A 20,982-nucleotide genomic window follows, 5' to 3' on the forward strand; every position below is an offset into this window, starting at 1 on the left:
AGAGTACATATGTGTAACATATACATACACATTCATAGATTTATATACACATATGAACAACCCTAGGTAGAAAAGCTTCACCTCACTTCTGAGTCAGGGTCATGTTTCCATTTCCACAGTGGTTGGCATTACAAAATTTCAGACTGTTGTGACTGAATAAACATTTGGCCTCAAGACTGCAATCAACTTTGCCGGAGGGGAAAAGACCAGAGACACAGAGTGAGGCCTCCCCACTCACATTTATGTACCTTCTTCTATAAGGAAAGTATCTCAAGCATAAATGGTTCGATAATATTTACTCTTCAACAAAACATACTATTTCCAAACATTCTGCCAGCCTTGAGGAGTGTGTGAGTTTGGATATACCAGGATGAAGACAGATTAAAATAGACAGTAGTTGTGATTCCCTGTCTATTCACAATATGGCTGCAAACTCACAAAGCTTAGATCTTAAATACCCTTCAAAATATGGGCGATTGGAATATCAATGAGACTGAAAGTTTCAAACTTTCCCAAGTACCAAACATTGCAATTTTCTTTGGCCAAAGATGAAAGCTTTCCACTCATTAATATTCATTTTCCAAAACCACTTAAAAATGAATTTAATAAGAGAAAAAATTACAGTACATGACTGTAATTTGGAATATTGTAAGCTTTCATTTTCAAAATTTTCATCAGCTATTCAGTTAATGTTTATTTCCCCTGTACCTTTGTTCATACTGAAGCCTTAAAATTGTGTTTGATCTTAAGCATGCAAGCTATGAAAAATGTGTATTCATTAATTTTGTATTAATTCATATATTAAACATGAACTCCTTAGGATGTAATCATAGTCTTTTTTCATTCATTCTGACGGCCCCTAAAAAATTCAGCATTTTAATGTCAATAGAACAAGCTGTTTGAATACAGACAATGTTGTTTTTGTTACCCTGCAGCTTGGAAAAGACAAATCCCACTTACTCATATCATGGTAGACTGAGGTCGCCTCTTTTGTCAAGAACAAAGGTGGTTTCCGTGGTGACATAATCTCAATTTTCATAAGTTCTTCACAACAATGCTTCCATTGGCCTGAGAAAGAAAAGACAGACTAGACTAAAATATAAATGCAAATCCATATATTTTATTTTTAACAGATGCCAGTAAATTTAATTTGATTTGTGAGTAAACCTGAAAAATATCATCTTTAAATAAACTTGCTATATAAAGCCCATAACTCTCCTTACTGTTACTTTAAAAACCCAAATCTTGATATAATGACAATATTTTTAAAATAGAATAATGAATTATTTTTTAAAGGAAAAGTCCCTTGTGCAGATATTAAGCTATGACCTTAGGACAGTAAATGTTTTACTTCTTTACTAAAAGGATAGTAACCTCAATTTTTTGTTCCCCCTCATGGTGAAAGTATGGAGATGTTCATTTACATAATGAATAAAAGCACTCAGTGTCTAAAGACAAAATCAAAAATAAAAATTATCTGAGATGAAATTACCTGAAAATGTGTAAAAAAAAAAAACAACAGTAGTTTTGAGGCATGCTTTTAATTTGGGAAAATGTAACTAAGAAATAAGAATGGCCTATTTAATAAACAATTGTCCTATTATCTACGATGATTATCATTCTTTTGACAACCATATAATGTTGGAAAATGATTCTCTTTTCTTGAAGTGAAACCAGTTATTAATAAAAGATTGGATAGATATCACACAATCTATTTCTAACTTGAGCAAATTTGTTTTAGGAGAGACGTTTTAAAATGAGTAGGCACTGGAATCTCAAAAAGTCTAATCTTGGAGAAAGTTAAATTTAAAGAGCTTGGAAAAGATTAACTGTTCTTTCAAAACTTTTATTTTAAAATCAAACCCTCAGATCGAGTTCCCTTGGAAGGGATCCAGCAACATACATTCATTCGTCTGTTCATTCCTTCATTACAGAACTTTCTGAGGACCCACTACGCACAGATAACATCACTGCCCATCAGTGCAACTGCTATTAATTACCCCATACAAAGACATTCAGTCGTCCCCGGGCACAATGTTTATGTCCTCCACACGACCAGGAAAATGACTATAGTACAAAAGCGTGGAACTTTTAAAGACTGAATTATGGCCTATGGTTCCCTGCATTTTATTATGTTCTCAATATCCATGCTCATGATCCAGTCTGACTGGTTTTCCTGGCTTTAAGAAATTAAAGACATCTCATTTTCAGTCAAGTTATCAGCAGTTTTCTGAGTTTTGCTCTAAAATACTAGCAGATTAATTAAAACAGTTACAACTTCTCAATCCATTCACCTCAAGCAAATAAGGAAAATTAAAAAAAAAAACCTTTCAGTGTATTTTATTACAGACTGTTAAGTATGGTATATGGTAAAGATATGGAAACAAGCAAGACAGCAATTTATGAAAGGAATAAAATTCGGAGGATAAACCTTCAACAGTGCTCTAAGCCAAGTTTAAATCTCCAGGGATCTCAAGCCCGGTACTTTTCCCCTCTTTTAAATAAAGACATAAAAGCTAGCTGCTCCCCTCCCTCCCCCCTGCAAATCAACCTCTAGTCTAATGAGAAAATAATGAAACAGATTGTGGACAAGCCAAGCAGGATGTCTCTGCTGCCTTTCTCGACAAATTCTGAAGTGCAGCGTTTTACTGCACCCCATTAGCTGAAGGACTTTCATTGTTAAACTGCTAGCTGAATTTTGTAAAAGATACTAATCTTGTTGGAAATTGGAACATGATACCACCTTCCCCACTGTACCCCTCACAACAGCAAATTCTGCTCCAGGCAGAGAAGCATAGATTTAGGTGAAATGTTTACTGGCCGAGTCTTCACAACTGAATGCCAATATTCTGGCAAGCAAAGAAAATTGCTGCATATGGTTGTGGGTGGCTGCGTCTTAACATCCAAACCAAATCTCCCCTAAGAAATGTTAAACACAAATGCTGAGCTCACACAGAAGCAGCTCCATTGTGCAGAGGGAACAGGAGGCCCTAGCCCTACATTTGGTTACCCTCCCATGTCCATCACGTGCCTGGCTGATGGGTGGACCAATGCTGGGCCAGGGCTCCATCCATCCTGGATACAATCTCCCCGATGCCGCTGCCTGACTCTCCCCCACCCCCAACGGCTGCCTTTGCTGTTGTTCTGTTGTTTTGGTCGTGTCCTGCTCTCTGTGACCCCACTCAGGGTTTCCTTGGTATAAAGATCCTGGAGTGGTTTGCCATTTTCCTCTCCAACTCATTTTACAGATGAGGAAACTGAGGCAAACAGGGTGAAGTGACTTGCCCAAGCTCACACAGCTAGTGAGTGTCTTAGGCTGGATTTGAACTCAGGAAGATGAGTCTTCCTGACTCCAGGACCAGTGCTCTATGCACTATGGCACCCCCTAGCTGCACTCTATCACATACACACTATTATCACTCTATGCACAACACAGAAAATCCTCAGCCTCTGTGAATGGCCACTGGAGGAGAGCTGGCTGCATTGTGTCTGAAAAGTCACCCAGTGCTTCCAGTGATCCAGTGCTGTTCTCATCGCCTCCTCTATTCCAGCCAAACGGCCCTGATCCCCCCCATCTTCACCCCGATTCTCCTCTGTATTCAAACAGGCCAGACTTTATCATGGGACTGCCTTCCTCAACACTGCTGAAATATCTTTTACCTCCTATTACAATATATTTTGAATCAGCCCGTTTTCAGGGGAAAGGGGGGACAAATCAACTACTTGTCCACAAACATTTTTCATCCACCTGATTTTTCCCACCTGGATAGTAAGGGGAAGCCTTCCTGAGGGATGATGGATCTCATTCAGGGCGCTCTAACAGAGATACTCAGAGTACTGAGGACATCTGGTTCAGAAACAATCCAGACAATGGTAAAAGTGGTTTAAGATACAGTCAGCATTGTTTTTCATGATTTTTTTTGGTGCCTGATACACACAGTGCCTCCCAGAGAGACATTCAGGACATATGTAAAACTTTGGTGTGGTCTACAAGCTTTCGGCCCCATTTGTTGCTTATTCCTGAGCTATATTTCCAAGTGCATTTTTTTTTCACTCTCCTTCTTTGCACTAGAGTCTCTGGATATTAAGTAGATGTTGATTTAATTTAGAAAGTCTTATCAGATTCTTGGAAGGATTTTTCTGTCCTCCTCCTCTACAACAGATGTTGGCTTTTACCTTCATGTTGTTTTTCTAGGAAATGCTCATTCAGTCCACTGCAATATAAGACAGCGCTGTCTCTCATGACATGGTCTCTCATTGCCTTGAGACACGTGGTAAAACCAGCAGCAACACCTTCTTTATCTGCCATTCTAAGGACCCGCAAGAAACATTCCTACGAAGCTGCTCTCTCTTCGTTAATATATGTTCATACTGATAGGGTCCAGTTGCTCCAGTCCCACGTCTGTTCATTGGCCAATGTAGAATCCCCAGTGTGGAACTGGGTAGAGTTAATGTTGGTCTTTATTAGAACTTCTATTTCCTTTTCTGCTCTTGGTCACCATCATTACCCAGGCAGAAGGGGGTAGCCCAGAAGCCTTGTTTGTGTTCAGCTGTCTTTCTTTCATGGATTGCTATAACCAAAGAGCTTCTAGAAGAACTGCTTTCCTTCTAAAAGAAGGTGAGCTCATAGCTGAACAACAATTATATGTATGTGTAACACACATATATGTGTATGTATACATGTATGTGTGTATATACACACATATACACAAAAATTACACACACACACAACCTTATCATGCTGGCAACTCTTTAGTAACTGGGCAAAGAGTGCAGGGAGGTGAAAGGATTGAAGATGATACCTTGGAAACAACTCTTGGATCCTGGCTCTTAGAGATCTTGTTACAACACTGTCCAGGGATTCTGAACCATAGGATGGTGACCCTTTCTCACCAAGGTCAAGCCCACTACATGGGCCCTCAGTCATCAGTGTTCCCATCTTGTCTTCTCCTTTTCTCTCATCTTCAAATTCTCTCTTTCTATTGGTTCCTTTCTTGCTGTCTACAAACATGCCCAAGTCTCCCCTAGTGGAAAAAACCTCGAGACTCAAGCCACCTTCCTGTGTCTCTGCATCAGGCCAATCTGTTAGAAATACCCGTCTACACCACGGCTTTCGCTTTTCACTCTGGCTTCCCATGTCATCCCTCAACTCCAACTGTTCTCTTGGAAGCTGCCAATGACCTTGTCCGATTGGCTTTTCTCCATCCACATCCCATGCCGCCTTCTTCAAGCGAGGGGCCCTACAAGCAGCCTCCGCTCCCAGACACTGTGACCGTGCTCTTGGTTTGACTGCTCTATGTGAGTCTCCATCTTCCACACAACATCCTTTAACTCTGGGTGGTCCCCAAGACCATGCTGGGTCTTCCGTACACTCTTGGAGACCACACCAGCCCTGCTCTCTCTCCTCAGGTCTGCCTGTTTCCAGCTGGATGCCCAGAGGCATCTCAAACGCAACATGCCCATGGACGAACTTGTCCTTTCATCATCTGCTGAGGGCACCACGATCCTTTTCATCACTCGGGTTGGCATGATGCTCGACCGCTCACGCTTCCTCACCCACATATTCAAACCCATCACCAAATCTTATCATTTCTACCTCACCGATATCTCTGGAAAATGCCCCCTTCTCTCCACTCCCATGATCACCACCCTTACTCAGGTTCTGATCTCCTCTCACTGTTTTGATCTGCCTTCCTCCCACAAGTCTCTCCCTCTCCAATACACCCTCCAAACATTTTCCTAAAGCATGGGCTTTACCAGGTCACTCTCCCACTCAATACACTTCAATAGCTCCCTCTGTCTCTCACTCTCAGCTTTCATAGCCCTTCCCATCCTGAGCCCCTTGAAGTTCATTCTCCGCGGTGCATCCAAACTGGTCTTCTCGCTGTTCCTCACCTCTCACCTCCACCCGTGCTTCCTTCTGTGCCCTGCTCAACCCCATCTTCTCCAGGAAGCCTTTCCTGCCCTCCCCCGCAGCCAGGGCCCTTTCTGCAGCATGGTCACCCATGTATTTTGTACAGATTTGCACTTATTATTCAGATGCAGATGTCTTGGAGAGAATGTGTGCTCCTTTGCCCATTCGTATCCTCAGTGCCTAGCAAGGTAGCTGACAAATACTTGTTTATAGGTTGACTGATTGAAAGAGATAAAGATCTCAAGATTTCTGAGGAAATCACTGTAAATCTTAGGAAAAAGGGGAGGGATGGGGCAGGCTAGATGGTGCAGTGAATAGAGCACCAGCCCTGGAGTCAGGAGGAGGCGAGTTCAAATCCAATCTCAGACACTTAACATTTACCAGCCGCGTGACCTTGGGCAAGTCACTTAACCCCAATTGACTTGTTCTCCCCCCTCCAAAAAGGGAAAAAAAAAAGGAGAGGGAGTGAATAAGGATGTGTTAAGTACCTACAATGAGCCAGGCTCTGTAACACGTGTTATTTTCTTTGATCCTCACAATAATCCTGCCAGTGGCTGTTATTACTGCTGCTACTATGGCTGGCTTGCCCAGAGTCATACAGTGAGTAACCCCCCAACCCTGATGCTCTGTGGACCAGGGCACCTGCAGCAACACTATTTATTACACACAACTATGCCCCTAGGAAGCCCCAAATATCTACTTACTGAGGTCAAAAAAATGCTGCCTGAAAGCGTCCATCCACTCGTGAAGCTCTGCCAGACTATCAGCAGCAAATGTCTGCGTGACCGCCTTCCCGGCCATGAGGTTGATCACGAAGAAGCGATTGGCTCTCTTTTTGGGATCTGTATCCATCGTGCGGATTCTGGTTTCCTAAAAGTTCAGATAAAAGACCAACGATCCACCTCAAAGCCTGCTGTGCTCGGCTGGCCCAGCTGCCCGGACACAAGGACAGGTCTGACCGCTGATTAGTGTGGGCCTAAAAGGAGGAGCTCCTGGGACAAACTTGTGTAAAGAATGCAGGAGTTTCCATATAAGTAACATGTTAAAGTTGGCTCTCTATACTGACTGAGCTCAATTCCATGAGATGAAAACCCAGCCAATGTTTGAATCTTTCCTGATGTTTGAGGGGGATGGGGGGCAGAATGACACAGTTTTATTTGCAGCTCTTAACCTGAGCAATGAAACAAGAAGCGCACATGATAACTGTAATGCAGGGTATAAGTTATCTATTTCCAAGAGTAATAACATGGAAAAGAATCAGTAAAATGCTCTTCGTTCTGACATTCATGCTGAAAACCAGAAGGATCAGCTGATACACGGAAAGGACAATAGAGTCTCTACTGTAGTGAGATGTTGTGAGGGTTTCCTCATTAACATTTATTTTATATCTACCATTCATTTATGAAGCTCATAGCTAAAGGTCTATAAAGTGATATTACTCCCATAAGATGTTCAAATTCAATTTTTGAATGCTGGGAAGCATTTTAAAAAACCAGATCCAAGTACCCGAAAAGACAATAATTCTATCGGGCCTGATTTGCCCACAGAAAGAGAGGAGAGTCACGGGGCTGATGCTATTAGACAAGGTATGTCTGAATGGTGAGTAGGAAGAGGGCTCCCCTCGGCTGCTGGGGGAACATAACCTGCCATTGAAAGGGGATTTTATAATAAGGTAAATTTGAAGATGGTTAAGGGGACAGACCACAGATAGCAGTGACTTTAAAAGCCATCTCAACTGCAGGAGTCACAAGTGGGACAAAGGAGGGCCGTGGCTCCCGTGCAGTTCAATTTTTAAAACTAACCGTTTATTGATATCTTTGTTTTTTTAACACTACCGAAACTTCTTTTCCCCTTACTTCTCCCAGAGAATCATTCCACTGAATAATTAAAAGAAAATTTTAAAAAGAGAACCATCCCCCCCCTTCAGAAAATTAGATCAATAAATTGAAAAAAAAAATCTGACAACACATGTCACGTTCCACACCCGTGGCTCCCTGCCTTTGCCCCCCCCCCCACCTCTGCAAAGGGGGAGGGAGGGGTGTGTGTATGTGTGCGCGCTTGCCTTCTGCTCTCTTCTTTGGTGCCTGGCTTGTTCCTTGGCTTTCTGCAGCATTTCCCCCCAAACTCTTTAAATTCTAGCACCTTCCCTCCCAATTTATCCTCATTTTGTATATATTTGTTTCCACATTGTTGGGATCCCCATTAGACTCCTCAGGGAGCTCCCTGAGGGCAGAAATGGTCTTTTGCCATGTTCTACGTCCCTTCTGCTTAGCACACAGCAGGCACTTAATAAATGTTCACTGACATCCACTTACTGGGTTGTAGTCATCGTGGGTAGATGGTACTTTGCTGTAGTTGTTTTGCCTTGCATTAGTTCATATCTTTCCACACATTTTTTTTATCTATCTATCTATACATATATATATACACACTATGTATTATATATGTATGTATATATTATAATCAAATTCCTTTACATTCACACACTGCAATTCACAGGTCATTTTCCCTAATGATCATCTATCTACTCTGTTCCAAGTTCTCTTCTACTACAAAAAGTGATACTATAAATATGTCGGTGTATTCTGGGACCGGGGAATCTGTTTTAAAGGCCATGAATATTTCAGTTACTTTGTATAATTCCAAGTTGCTTTCAAAGTGGTGCACTAATTCAGGGCTCTACCAAGGCATCAGGATGTGACATCTTTCCACATTCCCTCCAGAACTGACCACACCCGAAATGGCTGGGGTGGGAGGTGAAACTCCAGGCCTGTTTTGATTAGCATTTCTCTTACAATTAGTGACCTGGAACTTCTTCCAGGAGGCTGAACTCTTCTTTTGAGAACTGTTCATATTCATATCCTTTGACCATTTATCAACAGAGGATCGCTTTTTGTTAGTTGTCCAAAAACCCTGGATAACAAACCCTTATCTGAGAATTTAATGCAAACTCTATCCCTCATTTGACTGATTCTCTTCTTTACCTAGATGTGCCTATTTTGTTTGTGCAGAAGCTTTTCAATCTCATTCTATCAAAATTATCTATTTTATCTTTCATAATTGGCTCTATGCCTGGCCTGGTTAAGAACACATCTCTTAACCATAACTTTGAAAGATATGTAATGTGCTTTTCTTCTAACTTTTTTTATGTCAGTCTTTAATATTCAAGTCACATATCCATTTTGAATCATTGTTGAATATGGTATAAGATGTTGGTCTAACTTTGGCCAGATTACTTTCCAGTTAACTACTGGTTCTTATCAAATAGGGAGTTCTTTTCTAAGTAATTAATTTTTCAGGTTTATCATACACTCGGTGATTTATTGTGTTACATTATTTCCAATTCTCCCTTGTCTACTCCCTATCATTGACTTATTCATATGTAGTTTAAATGGATAACAAATGACCTTGATGCCTGCTGCTTTATAATACAGTTTAAGGTACAGAAGTGTCATTCTCTTCATTCTTATTTTTTTTCATTATTTCTCTTCATAGTCTATATCTTTTGCTCCTTTAAATAAATTGTTTTTCTTTTATTGGGTTTTATAAAGTATCCCTTTGACAGTTTGGTTGCCATGGCATTAAAATTGTAAATAAACTTTGGAAGTATTTCCATTTTTATTCTACTGGCATGGCCCAGCCATGAGCACTAAATATACTTTCAATTGTATATGTTCTTTATTTTCTTAAGGAGCCCTTTGTAACTGAATCTACACAAGTATTGAGTGTACAACTTGTGCTTCTTCCACATTTTATCACTGCTGAGGATAAGGCCCACATGCAATATATGCATGATGTGAGGAAGGAAAAGCTACATCCTGGATGACAGAAACAAGATCTGTTTCTCCCCAGGTTAATGCCTTGACCTGCGTGTGAGTTGAATTTAAGTAAGGTAGAGCTCAGTCTCTCCTCCAGAACCAAGATCTAAAAGGATTCTGACATTCTAAAATTATGTGCCCTATCCAAGATAAAACCAAACATCAACTATAAAGACAGGCTGATTTTACCAAAACACAGCCAGGAAAAAGATCAGCTAGAATCAGTTTATGAAGGACTTTAAATGCCTTAAACAGTTTATATTTAATCTAGAAGTAGCCCCTGAAGTCTCTCAGGCAGGGGAGTGATATGTCCAGATCTAGGCTTGAAGAACAGCATCTGACAATCGTAGCAGGGGACAGACTGGAATGAGGAGGGAGACTGGGGGCAGAGAGATCAAGCAGGAGGCCCATGCAATCATCCAGATGGGAAATAAATATGGCCTCAGCAGGGGACGGGCTGATGAGTCTAGAGGTGAGGACAGACACAAGACTTTAGAAGATATAATAAAGGCAGAGAAAGGAATCATGGGAGAGTAAGGTTACAAATCTGGAAGACGGGGGGGGGGGGGGGGGAGGGGGGGGGAGGACAGGGAGTGTCTTTTGCCTCTTTTTCTGTGCCGCTGTTGATGATGTTGAAGGATAACATTCTGATATGGGCCCTAATTATCTCTCTCTCTTCCTCCAGAGTAAATAATTCCCTTTCTTTCCCTTCAAATATTTATCTCTGTGTACATAACACCAAAAAAGAACTGTCTGTAATTTGGAAGGAAAAATTTTAAAAATCAGACATCACATAACAAGGTGAGCTAGTTAGAAGTGGGAATAAAACTAATATAAGTAGGCTAAGAAGGGAAGAGGTTGAGGCTTGTATCAAATCCATAATCAATAAATAAACATTATTAAAGGCCTACTAGGTCTCAGGCACAGAATCCCCGGCTGGGGACAGAAAAAGAGGCAAAAGACACTCCCTGTCCTCCAGGAGCTCAGGGGATATCAGGATCTGATAAACGTCCTTGATAAAGTGAACTAGAAATATGTGACCAAAAGCTATTTGCCAGTCAATAGGAGAACCAATAGAAGATAGACAAACAAGTCTCAAAAGAATCAACAAGTATTCACAGCCAGATGAAAGAATGCTCCTGGATCAGTAAGAATAAGAAATGCAAAATGAATACAACTCCCAAGTTTTACTTCATCCCCAGAGAAGTGGTAAAGCAGAGAAACAAGGGGAGCAGTTAATGATGGAGACCCCACAAACACCATACAATATTGCACACAGTGTAACAGAGGGGACAACATGCCAGCAACTGTGAACAAACAAGGCACATTCAGGATAAACTGGAGATAACTCACAGAAGCAGTGCACAGACAATAAAGGGTGTGCAAGATTTCCCACTAAGAAGACGAGCTCCAAGACAGAAAGAAGAGAAGGGAACAGGTTTCACTGCTTTAAAATATGACAACATTTTAGTGATTAAGATGTGTAAGGAAGGCCCCAAACATCTAGGGACAGAACTGAAGCAGCTAACTCAGAAGTGACCAAAAGTCATGTCTTTTTTAGGACTTTTTGTTTAATCCTTACTGGCCTAAGAGCATTGTACTTTACCTTGTTAAAAGGCACTACCAAAGTGGGTTCTATTTTGGCTCCAATTTCTTCTGGGCTATAATAGCAGAAGAGCTGGCCCCCTCTCAGAACACAGTAGAACCTTGTCCAGATAATCAGGCCTTCAACAGTTAGCTGAGGAAGAAATAATCAGCAAATTAGCAACTTTCTCAGTTTTGCTAATTTTAATACGATTTTGAAATTCTCCAAGTTTACCCTGTTTCTGCAATTTGAAACCAACAAAAGATTTCCCTTGTGATTTAATTCCCTGTGAAGTAAATCAATTTCCCGAGATCAAAAAGTTAGCTTCACGGAATTAAAAGTCCCAAATTCACAAAGAATCTAGACTAAAAAAGAAATAAAAAATACCACAGAGCTACTCCCCACACAAAATCATAATCAATACATTGTTCTAGGAGATCTTTCACCAGATGATGAAAGTCTATTAAAAATTAGTGTTCTGAACACAGTGGCAATCTATCAAATGACCTGGCAAAATTAGAAAAATAATTTGGTGATTTTCAAAATCTTGTTTTGCCACACTTTGTTGGGAACACTGCAAATGTCAACTACTCAGTAAGAATGCAAATTTTCTTTTCTTCTAATAATGGAATCTCTTGGAAAAAAAGCTATTGATTCACTATAGTCCATAATGAATTATTTACTGGATGGAAATAACTATTTATGGTTATAAATAAATCAGTAGTAGGTGGCAGAGGCAGATTTGGAAGCCCAGAGGCCTCAATAGTGCCAAAATCTCATCTCTGCCAATAACTGCTTTATGTGAAAGGTGTCAAGCATTTCCCCTTCCCCAAATCAGGGCTTCATAAGAAGGGGCCTTCTGTTGCTACTTAACATCCAGCACACTTAGAACTGGAATAGGGGAAAATGGGGAGGAGTTCCTTATGCAACAAATGGTTTCCCTCTGGCCAAACCCTCTCTTCCTCTTCCCACAGACATGTCATTCTTGACTGTTTGTCTCAGACTCTCTGCTCAATCTATGACCTCTTCTCAGAATAATGTTTTTAAATCCATAAAATAAAACATATAAGATGACATAGGAAACCAATTACATTGAAACTGTTGTAAAAAAATTTTTTTTTAAGTTCATTGACCCACAACACCTAGACACACACACACATGTGCACATCCTTTACAATCATGGCACTCAGAAGTAGAGATGAGCACCATCTTGATACTGATTATCCCCCATCCCCCTGATGTTCAAGGGTAGCTAAGCACCTTCCTAAGACCCCCCCCCCCCCCCACGGCCAACCTCTGGACTGGGCTACAATCCCTAGCCAAAGAGCCCTACAGCAAAAACCTCTTAAGTTTCTACCCTGTGCTGGCCTTTCCCCTTGTAAGCCCAATTGCAACAAAGATCTTCCCAGTTTACATAATGAGTATGTAAGCACACCAACATTGGTCTAATGATTGATCAAATTTAGACATAACACCTTAATAAGCCCATAAACTCTGATATTCTACAACAGACTTTTCCCTATTGGAAGAAGGCCAGAGAACAACATCAGTATATACAGATTTAATTGGGTGTAATATTCTCTAATACTTCAAACAGACATTCACTACTGCTAAAGGATATGTAAAAGCATTCGAACCTGCTGATTAAGAAATCCTCTGAATGCATCTTCAGCCATGCAAGCTGGCTGAGCAGCTAATCGGCAGCACATGTTGCCATACAAGGGGAGCCAAAATGATGACTCTTCTGTTTAAAGGAAAAAAAATCAGGAGGAGAAAAATCACAACCATTGTGTAGCGATAGAAACTCATTTACGGCAGTTACAAAATCCATTTTAATTTTGTGATATTTTATCTTTGTATAACAATAGGTTTTAAAATTCATTTTTTAGCATTATAAGCTGTTTGACTGTTTATTATTCCAGTGCTGTCTGAGGCTCATTCCACGCAGAATACCAATGGCATGATCAGATACAAACAAATGCTACAATAAATCCAGGAGATCAGGAGGAAATTTGTGGGTTCGGTCAGCAGGGCCACAAGAAAGAAGGGACATTAAGAGCATTTATCCTCTCTTCTTTCTGCTAAAAATAAACAAGGGACTTTGAGTAGGTTACCTTTTCTTTTGCTGCTTAATAAGTCAATAAAAAGGGGTTGTTCTATTGCATACTGTACTTATTAGATATGTCCTAAGAAGAAGCCTACATCTCTACATTAAATACTATTTTTCCAACTGATTTTTATAATGAAAATTAGTTAGGTTTCCTTTTTTAAAAAGTGACTCCCAAATAACATCATACCTAAGGCTATAGTAAAACTTTCAAATATTAACTTTAAAAGAAAAATTGCTTGCTGTTAGAATATTAATAATACTATAAATATGAATGCGCAGTAACAAAATTCTGTCTTCTGTTTGGTTGGCTTGCGGGGCTTAAAGGAAAAAGAATAATGACTTAGCTTAACTAAACAGAACAGAGTCAATGGGAAAACCACGGGGTCTGTTGATCAAAGCCTTTCCCAACATGACACAGCAGGGTAACTAACATTACCACTTCTCTTGGGCTTCTGAGAGGCCTGGTTTCTCAGCAGTTTGGGGAAGCGGCTGCCAGGGTTCCAGACTGAATGGGAATCTCATACCCATCAAAATGGAAAAAAAAAATGATGAAAGCAATGAAAGTCAATGCCAGTGGCATCGTGGAGAAACAAATCAACTTACTTCTTCTCTGTTGATTCAAATAGGTTTAAATGTGTTGAGCTTTTTTGGAGAACAAGTCAAAGACAATGGGTATTTGCTAGGCATGGGTTAATGTGAGAGATGAGAGGCAATATTATGGTGATTAAGAAGACCCAGGCAGAAGTCCTTCCTTCTGCCCATACTGGCTCTGTGACCACGGGCACGTTATGAAACCTCTCAGTGGCCCAGACACTCTCTAAGAACCTAATTTAGAAGTGAATCTGGATTGGTGGAGGGAATTTCCATACTGGGTCTTTATGAGGATGAAATCATAGGTTTTAACCAAAGACCCACATCTAGCCCCTCAAGAAAAAAAAATTATTTTGTAGGACACTTGGCTAGGTAACAGTGACTGAAAAAAAAATAAAGTTATATTGTCTTGGAATAACCTGGTAGTCCACAATCAAGGTTATAAAAGGAATCATATCCTTTGATCTAATAATGGAATTTTAGGGAATGTACCCTGAAAGGGTTATCCAAAACAAAGAACTATCAGTTTAAAGATTTTCACAGAAGCATTAAAATGGGAATCGATCCAAGGTCAACAATCGGGATTATTTTTTAAAACTGTGCTATATTAACTAAAGAATCAATAAGTATTTATTAAATGTTCAACATGTGTCAGGCACTGTGCTCAGGGTTGGGGCAGAAGGCTTGATTAAGACTGATAACAGGAAGAGCAGACCTGCTCGATTAAAAGTTTACTTCTGATTTCTCTGCCAAGGAGAATCACTACCACACTGGAAATAACAACAAAAATGACTAAGAGGGGGTTGATGCCCAAGATAAGAAGAGAATGGGAGAGCACCCAGCTGCCCTTGAAGTCAATTCACTCATAGCAGATGAACTCCAAGCTCAGGTGCTGAGAGAACTGGCCAATGTGATGACCAAGACTGTCACCAAGGATGGAAAGATCATGAAGAACAGGAGAAATACCACATGATTGACCCAGTTTCCAGTTTGCAAACTGGAGCCCATAAGCTTGACTTTGACTCCTGGGAAATTTCCCAAAAGCATCATTAAAGAGATAGTTGATCATTATCTAGAAAGGGAAGCCGTAATTACAAAGAAAAGGCAAGGTGGCTTCATCAAGAAGAGATCATGCCAGACTAACCTCATTTCCTTCTCTTTGGACTACAAAACTAGATGAGACAAATGCGGTGGATGCAATTCTCCTAGATTTTAGCAGAGCTTTTGACAAAGCTGCTATTCTGATGACGATGGGGAGATACAGAGTAGATGTTAATATCATCAGATGGACTTAGAACCAATCAAACAGCTGCACTCAAGTAGCTGTTAATGGTTCCCAGTCAACGTGGCAGGAGGTCTCCTGTAGAGGGCCCAAGGCACCTGTGCCTGGCCAGGTGTGGTTGAACATTTTTGGCAATGACTCAGATAAAGAGATGAATGTCATGCTTATCCAATTTGCAGAGATCATAAAAATGAGAGGAACTGCCAATACACTGGACGACAGAGTCTGGATCCAAAAGGCTCTTGACAGGCTTGACACTGGACTCAAACTACTAAGGGGACGTTCAATAGGAATCGCTATAAAATTTTACAGAAGTGTAAGTGTAATATGGGAGTGGCACAGTTGGGCAGTTCTGAGAAAGATCTGGGGGGCTGACTGGACAACAAGTCTTTAGAATAACAGCAGTCAGAAAGTCTGGGGTAACGCTGTATTGAAATGACAGGAAAAGCTTCCAGGAAGAAGGGGATAGTGGTAGACCCTCATCAGACCACACATGAAAGACTATGCTCAGTTCTTGATGTCACAGCTTAAGGAGAACACAGACAAGTTATAGTGTCGACAGAGGAGAGCAACCAGGCTGGCAAAGGGTCTTGGGTCCACGACATACAAAAATTGCTTGAAGGAACTGGGTCTATTTATTAGCCTGGAGAAGAGAAGGCTCCAAGGGGATGTGCAGAAGAGATTTGTTGTGGTTGGCCCCAAAGGGTAAGTCAAGAACAAGTGATGGTGGGTGCAAAGAAGACAACACAGAATCCACATCAGAAAAAAAAATTCCTCACAATTAGCGCTACCCAAAATGGAATTAAAGTACAGGCTGGATGACCACTTGTGGGATGTCTCATTTGTGTGTGGGCTGGAGCTCCTGGCTCAATTGTGAGTCTATGATTTCAGTGCCTGACCTCAAGGAGCTTACATTCTAATGAATGGAATGGGACATAAATAAGAGCAATAAAGCTAGAAAGACATTTGGGAAATAATGCAAACTGACAAAAGGAAACCCAAGAGAACAGGGCATGTGATGAGTGTATCCACAGAAGAGGGAAAATAAATGAGAAGGAATGGACAAAGAGGCCATCCTGAGGAGCCCAACAGGGAGGAGGGAAGGGACTGAGGTACATGGACCACCCAACTGGGGCAACCATTCCCATGAACATCAGTCACACTAAGGGACTTAGCCCCAGGCCTATGCAACTTGAAGAATCCCTGCATTTAGAATCTGAATAGCTTTCTTAGCCAGCATGGCCTGGAAGCCAGAAGGTTCTGGGGTACAACCCAACCTAACTTCTCAGTGTCATTAGTCAATAGTGTCAAATCTCAACAGAGACAGGAGGTCACAAACCTGTACATAAGGATCCCTGCAGGATGCAAATTGATGTAAGTTCAAAAATGTAATATTAACTATGTTGATTGTATTTTTAGTTATTTTGTTAAATATCCCCCAATCACATTTAAATATACTTCAGCCTGCACTGGAGGGTTGCAGATAATGTGTCAACTTGCAATAATTGAGGAGTTTTTTCCCCCAGGATTTCCCCATACCAAGGAATGAAAGAAACAGGTCTAGTCTGTCCTTATCCAGTTTCCTATAAACACTGGCTGCTACATTTAATGGCTAAACCAAGCCCCCTTAGAACCTCAGAAGGAACATTTCTTATTCTTTATGGACTTTAAAATACTCTGTTAGCACATTATTGCAAAGTTATTAAGAATGTGCTAAAAAGATGGCAGGTCAAAAGTCTTCAAGTACATCAGGGAGTATTTGAAACATAACACAAAATACAATATTATTATTTTCATGATTATTTTAGCTTTTGACTGAATTAACTGAACTTTGGTTAAAATCTTAATCCCCAAATATGCACATGTCTTATACCGAACAATACTGATCCAACAGAACATAAGCTACTTGGAAGGCAAACCAGGCAGCCTAGAGAAATCTGTTTCTAGGAAAGTGGAATAATCTATCTCCTGTAGTGGCTGAGGCTGATTTTCTCAAAAAAAAAGAGGAGCAGTGTTTTTGTGAAAATGTTTTTCCCCTTGATACCACTGCTGGATTTTCAAGCCAGAAAAACAAAATGGTGGCCATTCCTTTTTATTTTCAAGTCTGGAGACAATTGGTGGGGTTGATTCCACTAATTTTGTACTTTATGATATCACAACATTGTGTCCAATATTTATCATATCAGATCCTAACAGATAAGGAATTTAAACATTAAATTAGATGAGACCATGATAGCTATTTTTGAGTTTGGATGGCTTCCTGGGAAAGCTGACAATGCAAAAAAAGATTCTGCTCCAGAGACACTTTCTCATCAGAACCTGAACATGGAAGTATTATTCTAATCAGTGTATAGTCATTCCACTTGAAAAGTGAGCTTTATTCATTAAACTACTATTGTGTTGATTTTTCTGACTCACTCATGAACTATATTCTATTAAAAAAAAAAACAGAACAAATCAAACATTTACACAATCAAATTTTTTTTTTTACCTTCAGTAGAAACCACCTAAGGGAAGGATCAGGGCTATACAACACACCTTCTGTAAGCCTCCTAAATTTCCATGCTCCTCTTCCCTCCACCATTTTCCTCCAAAGCTAAGCAGATGTGAGGTGACGGACACTTCTTTCTACTCAGCATTCCCCTGCCATCTTTCTTTTGCTACTGCCCACAAGATGGTTGGCCTAGACCCATCCCCTTGAATTGGACACAGGCAAGATCTGCTTCCTACCACCAGAGGGGGTGGGTACTTCAATTTCAAGTGTGTTGGCAAAGGCTCCAGTTGCCCCTCAAGCTGCCCAGGGGAACTGCAATGGGCTTGTCTATTTCATAAGAGGGGGAATGGACCCAAAACATCTTCCTCTTGGCTCACATTGTGATGGGAATGTCTCAGACAAATACTCCCATCCCTTCCCACCCCATTCTTGAATTACTCTGTCCCTAGAAAGAGCAAAGAGGAAAGAAACTCTCAAGTCTGAAGACCAATTTGAGAGGTCATGTCAATAGCGCTCATGAACACAAATCCACTGACAAAATGAAGACATCTTTGAGAGAAACATGTTAAAATGTGAGCATTGTATTTAATTATCTGTATGTTTTATGAAACTAAATAGACTTACCATTTCCAGTAATAGTAAGAGTGTGAGTCCTGAAGCTGTCATCAGTATTTTCCAGGGTCAAAGTAGCATGGGCTAGTAAACTGTACTTTACACCCCTAATAGTAAGAAACAAATTCTAAATGAGTATTTCAGAACAGCTCCCAATTTCACAGTTAAAACACTGAGCGCGTGGGGAGGAAGATGGCAGGCGAGGTAGTGGTGAGTGTGGGGGTGTCTGATCCCATTCCAGCCAATACGTATTAACAACCAAATAGTGTCATATGCTTATTTCCCTCCCTCTTTTTAAGTAATGTTGACAAATTATTTGAGAAATTCTCTATAAAAACACACAGATATGCAAACACATAACCACACAGATGTTTCTTTGGAACATTTACTCAAAACAACTGATATTTTTCTTTTTACAAGGTTTAATTAGTTCAAAGTTTTGGGCTCTCCTCCATGGCATGAGAGGGTTAGGTAACTTGTTTTTAAATCCAATAGTTGTTTTCTTAATTTTTGTCTTCTGCATTTTGCTATGTGCTAAAATAGCACCCTTGTTAAAGCTTTTAGGAATCACAGCAATCAATTTCATCATATTGCACTGAGTACACTCATATAAAATTGATGAGAGAAGTAAGTTAATTTTCCTGCTTTTTATTTGTACCGATTTTTAAAAATAATCAAGCACAATGGAGAAGAAGCTAGCCTCTCCAGTATCAAAAAGATCTGGGTCCAAGTCCTGCTCATGTCACATTCTGGATGTGTGGCCCTGGGTAAGTCACTGAACTCAGCTGCCACCGGAGAATAAGACTGTACGTTGTGGAGTAGGTATCAAACTGCATCAATGGATGGAATTTCTTCATCACGTTCTAAAACGTCTTTATTAGTCTTTCATAAACACTTTGATTTTTTTTTTTAAAGGATAGTGTCATTTAACCTTTGGCTTAAGAATCAAAGATATATAGATATATGTAAAACTGATCACAGCAGAATTAATTGTCTCCAATGATGTCCAAAAATGGTGTGATACTGCTACAGAGTGTTCTAATAAAGCTAGTATTGAGGGGCAAGCAGAGTATTTGTGCTGATGTGCCTATTTCTATGTTAGGTATGTGTGGGAAGGTGGCATAAACTGGAGAGTCGGTAAAAGGTGAATGCAAATAGAACTGTCCACAAAGCAAGGACTGGTAATCTCATTGGGATAGGTTCTCCTTCCACTGATGAGGCTCACAAATGTAGTCAATATTTTTTGAAAGTTGTCATATTCCTCACATCAACCTGGCGAGAAAAAGATCTGGTTTTGACTGGCCACAAAGTCCACACTTAAAAACCAGAAAGGTTTGGTAGGATCTCTGCTCCCCTGGCATGACCTTTAAGAACTGAGAGTCACCACCATGCCACAATGAAGCAAGAGAGATCATCAAAGAGGATGTAACTAAAATAAGTCTTTTGCCAAAGTAAAGAATTAAAAACAAATTAAATGTTCATCAATTATGGAATGGCGAAACAAAGGATGTGAGTGTATCCTAAGAAATGATAACTATGAAGAATTCAGAGAAGTATGAGAAGACCTGGATGACATGATGCAGAATAACATAAACAGAATCAGGAAAACAATTGACAAAATGATTCTGCAACAATGAAAATGGAAAAAAAAATTACAAAAAAAAAACTGGGGGCGGCTAGGTGGTGCAGTGAATAGAACACTGGCCCTGGAGTCCGGAGGACCTGAGTTCAAATCCGGTCTCAGACACAACACACACACACACACACACACACACACACAAACTAGCCATGTGACCTTGGGCAAGTCACTTAACCCCAATTGCAAAAAGACAAAAAAGAAACTGAACACTGCAATCACAGTCCAAGTTTATCCCCAAGAAAGAGATGTGAAATCTCAGGGAATGTACCTGCCTTCCTTTTGAAGATGTAGGGAAACTGGGCTGTGAACACTGCACAGAAAGTCACTCCCAAACAGGTAGGTTAGTTCTGCTGAACTGCTTTTTTGTTCTTTCTTTTATTTTGCTCATTGTTAGAATGATGATTCAATGGGTGGGGCCAGGAAATGTACCCAACAAATTACTTTGATGAAAAAAATCAGAGGATAATAAAAATCTTCTGAAATCTTTTAGAAATCTCAAGTTACATCAGAACAATCCTTGCTATGTGATTTTTAATGTAAACATTCAGTCTTTATGTCTATTTCTTAACCTAAAAGTAGTATATGAAAAAGCACTTAGAGAAACTAAAGGAGGTATAAAATGTATTTGTGTCATCACTGGTAGAACTGTGACTTTCTAGGAAATAATTAAGCCATTAAACTGTTCATGTTCTTTGACCCAGTGATCTCACTACGAAGTATATGGGGAGAGACATTGTGTTAACAGCTTTACGAATATTAGCTGATCCCCCAAGGAGGTCAAAGACAGGAGAAAAGATCCCATATGAAGCAAAATTATTTACATCAACATTTTTTATGGCAGATTAAAAAAAAACTGGAAATGAAGGAGGTATCTGTCAAGCTGGTAAATGGATGAATAAACTGTAGTCTATGAATGATTATAGTAAAGATAAGGAAT

At 40.1% G+C, this 20,982-nt stretch overlaps 1 protein-coding gene across 2 annotated transcripts in view; it reads right to left on the reverse strand.

Annotated features, from left to right (window-relative positions):
* RTKN2 (rhotekin 2) overlaps positions 1–20,982 on the reverse strand; it is a 107,267-nt gene that overhangs the window by 37,562 nt on the left and 48,723 nt on the right. For both annotated transcript variants that reach the window (XM_069101857.1, XM_069101856.1), the window contains exons 7-11: positions 18,419–18,513; positions 12,955–13,061; positions 11,339–11,470; positions 6,619–6,784; positions 961–1,068 (exon numbers count right to left, since the gene is read on the reverse strand). In XM_069101857.1, the coding sequence (XP_068957958.1) occupies positions 961–1,068; positions 6,619–6,784; positions 11,339–11,470; positions 12,955–13,061; positions 18,419–18,513 (608 nt within the window). The remainder of the gene's footprint in view (positions 1–960; positions 1,069–6,618; positions 6,785–11,338; positions 11,471–12,954; positions 13,062–18,418; positions 18,514–20,982) is intronic.

The sequence above is a fragment of the Petaurus breviceps genome, unplaced genomic scaffold, assembly GCF_028583685.1.
Source record: "Petaurus breviceps papuanus isolate PSGF00001 unplaced genomic scaffold, PetGlider_PUasm1.0 490, whole genome shotgun sequence".
Lineage (NCBI taxonomy): Eukaryota > Metazoa > Chordata > Mammalia > Diprotodontia > Petauridae > Petaurus > Petaurus breviceps.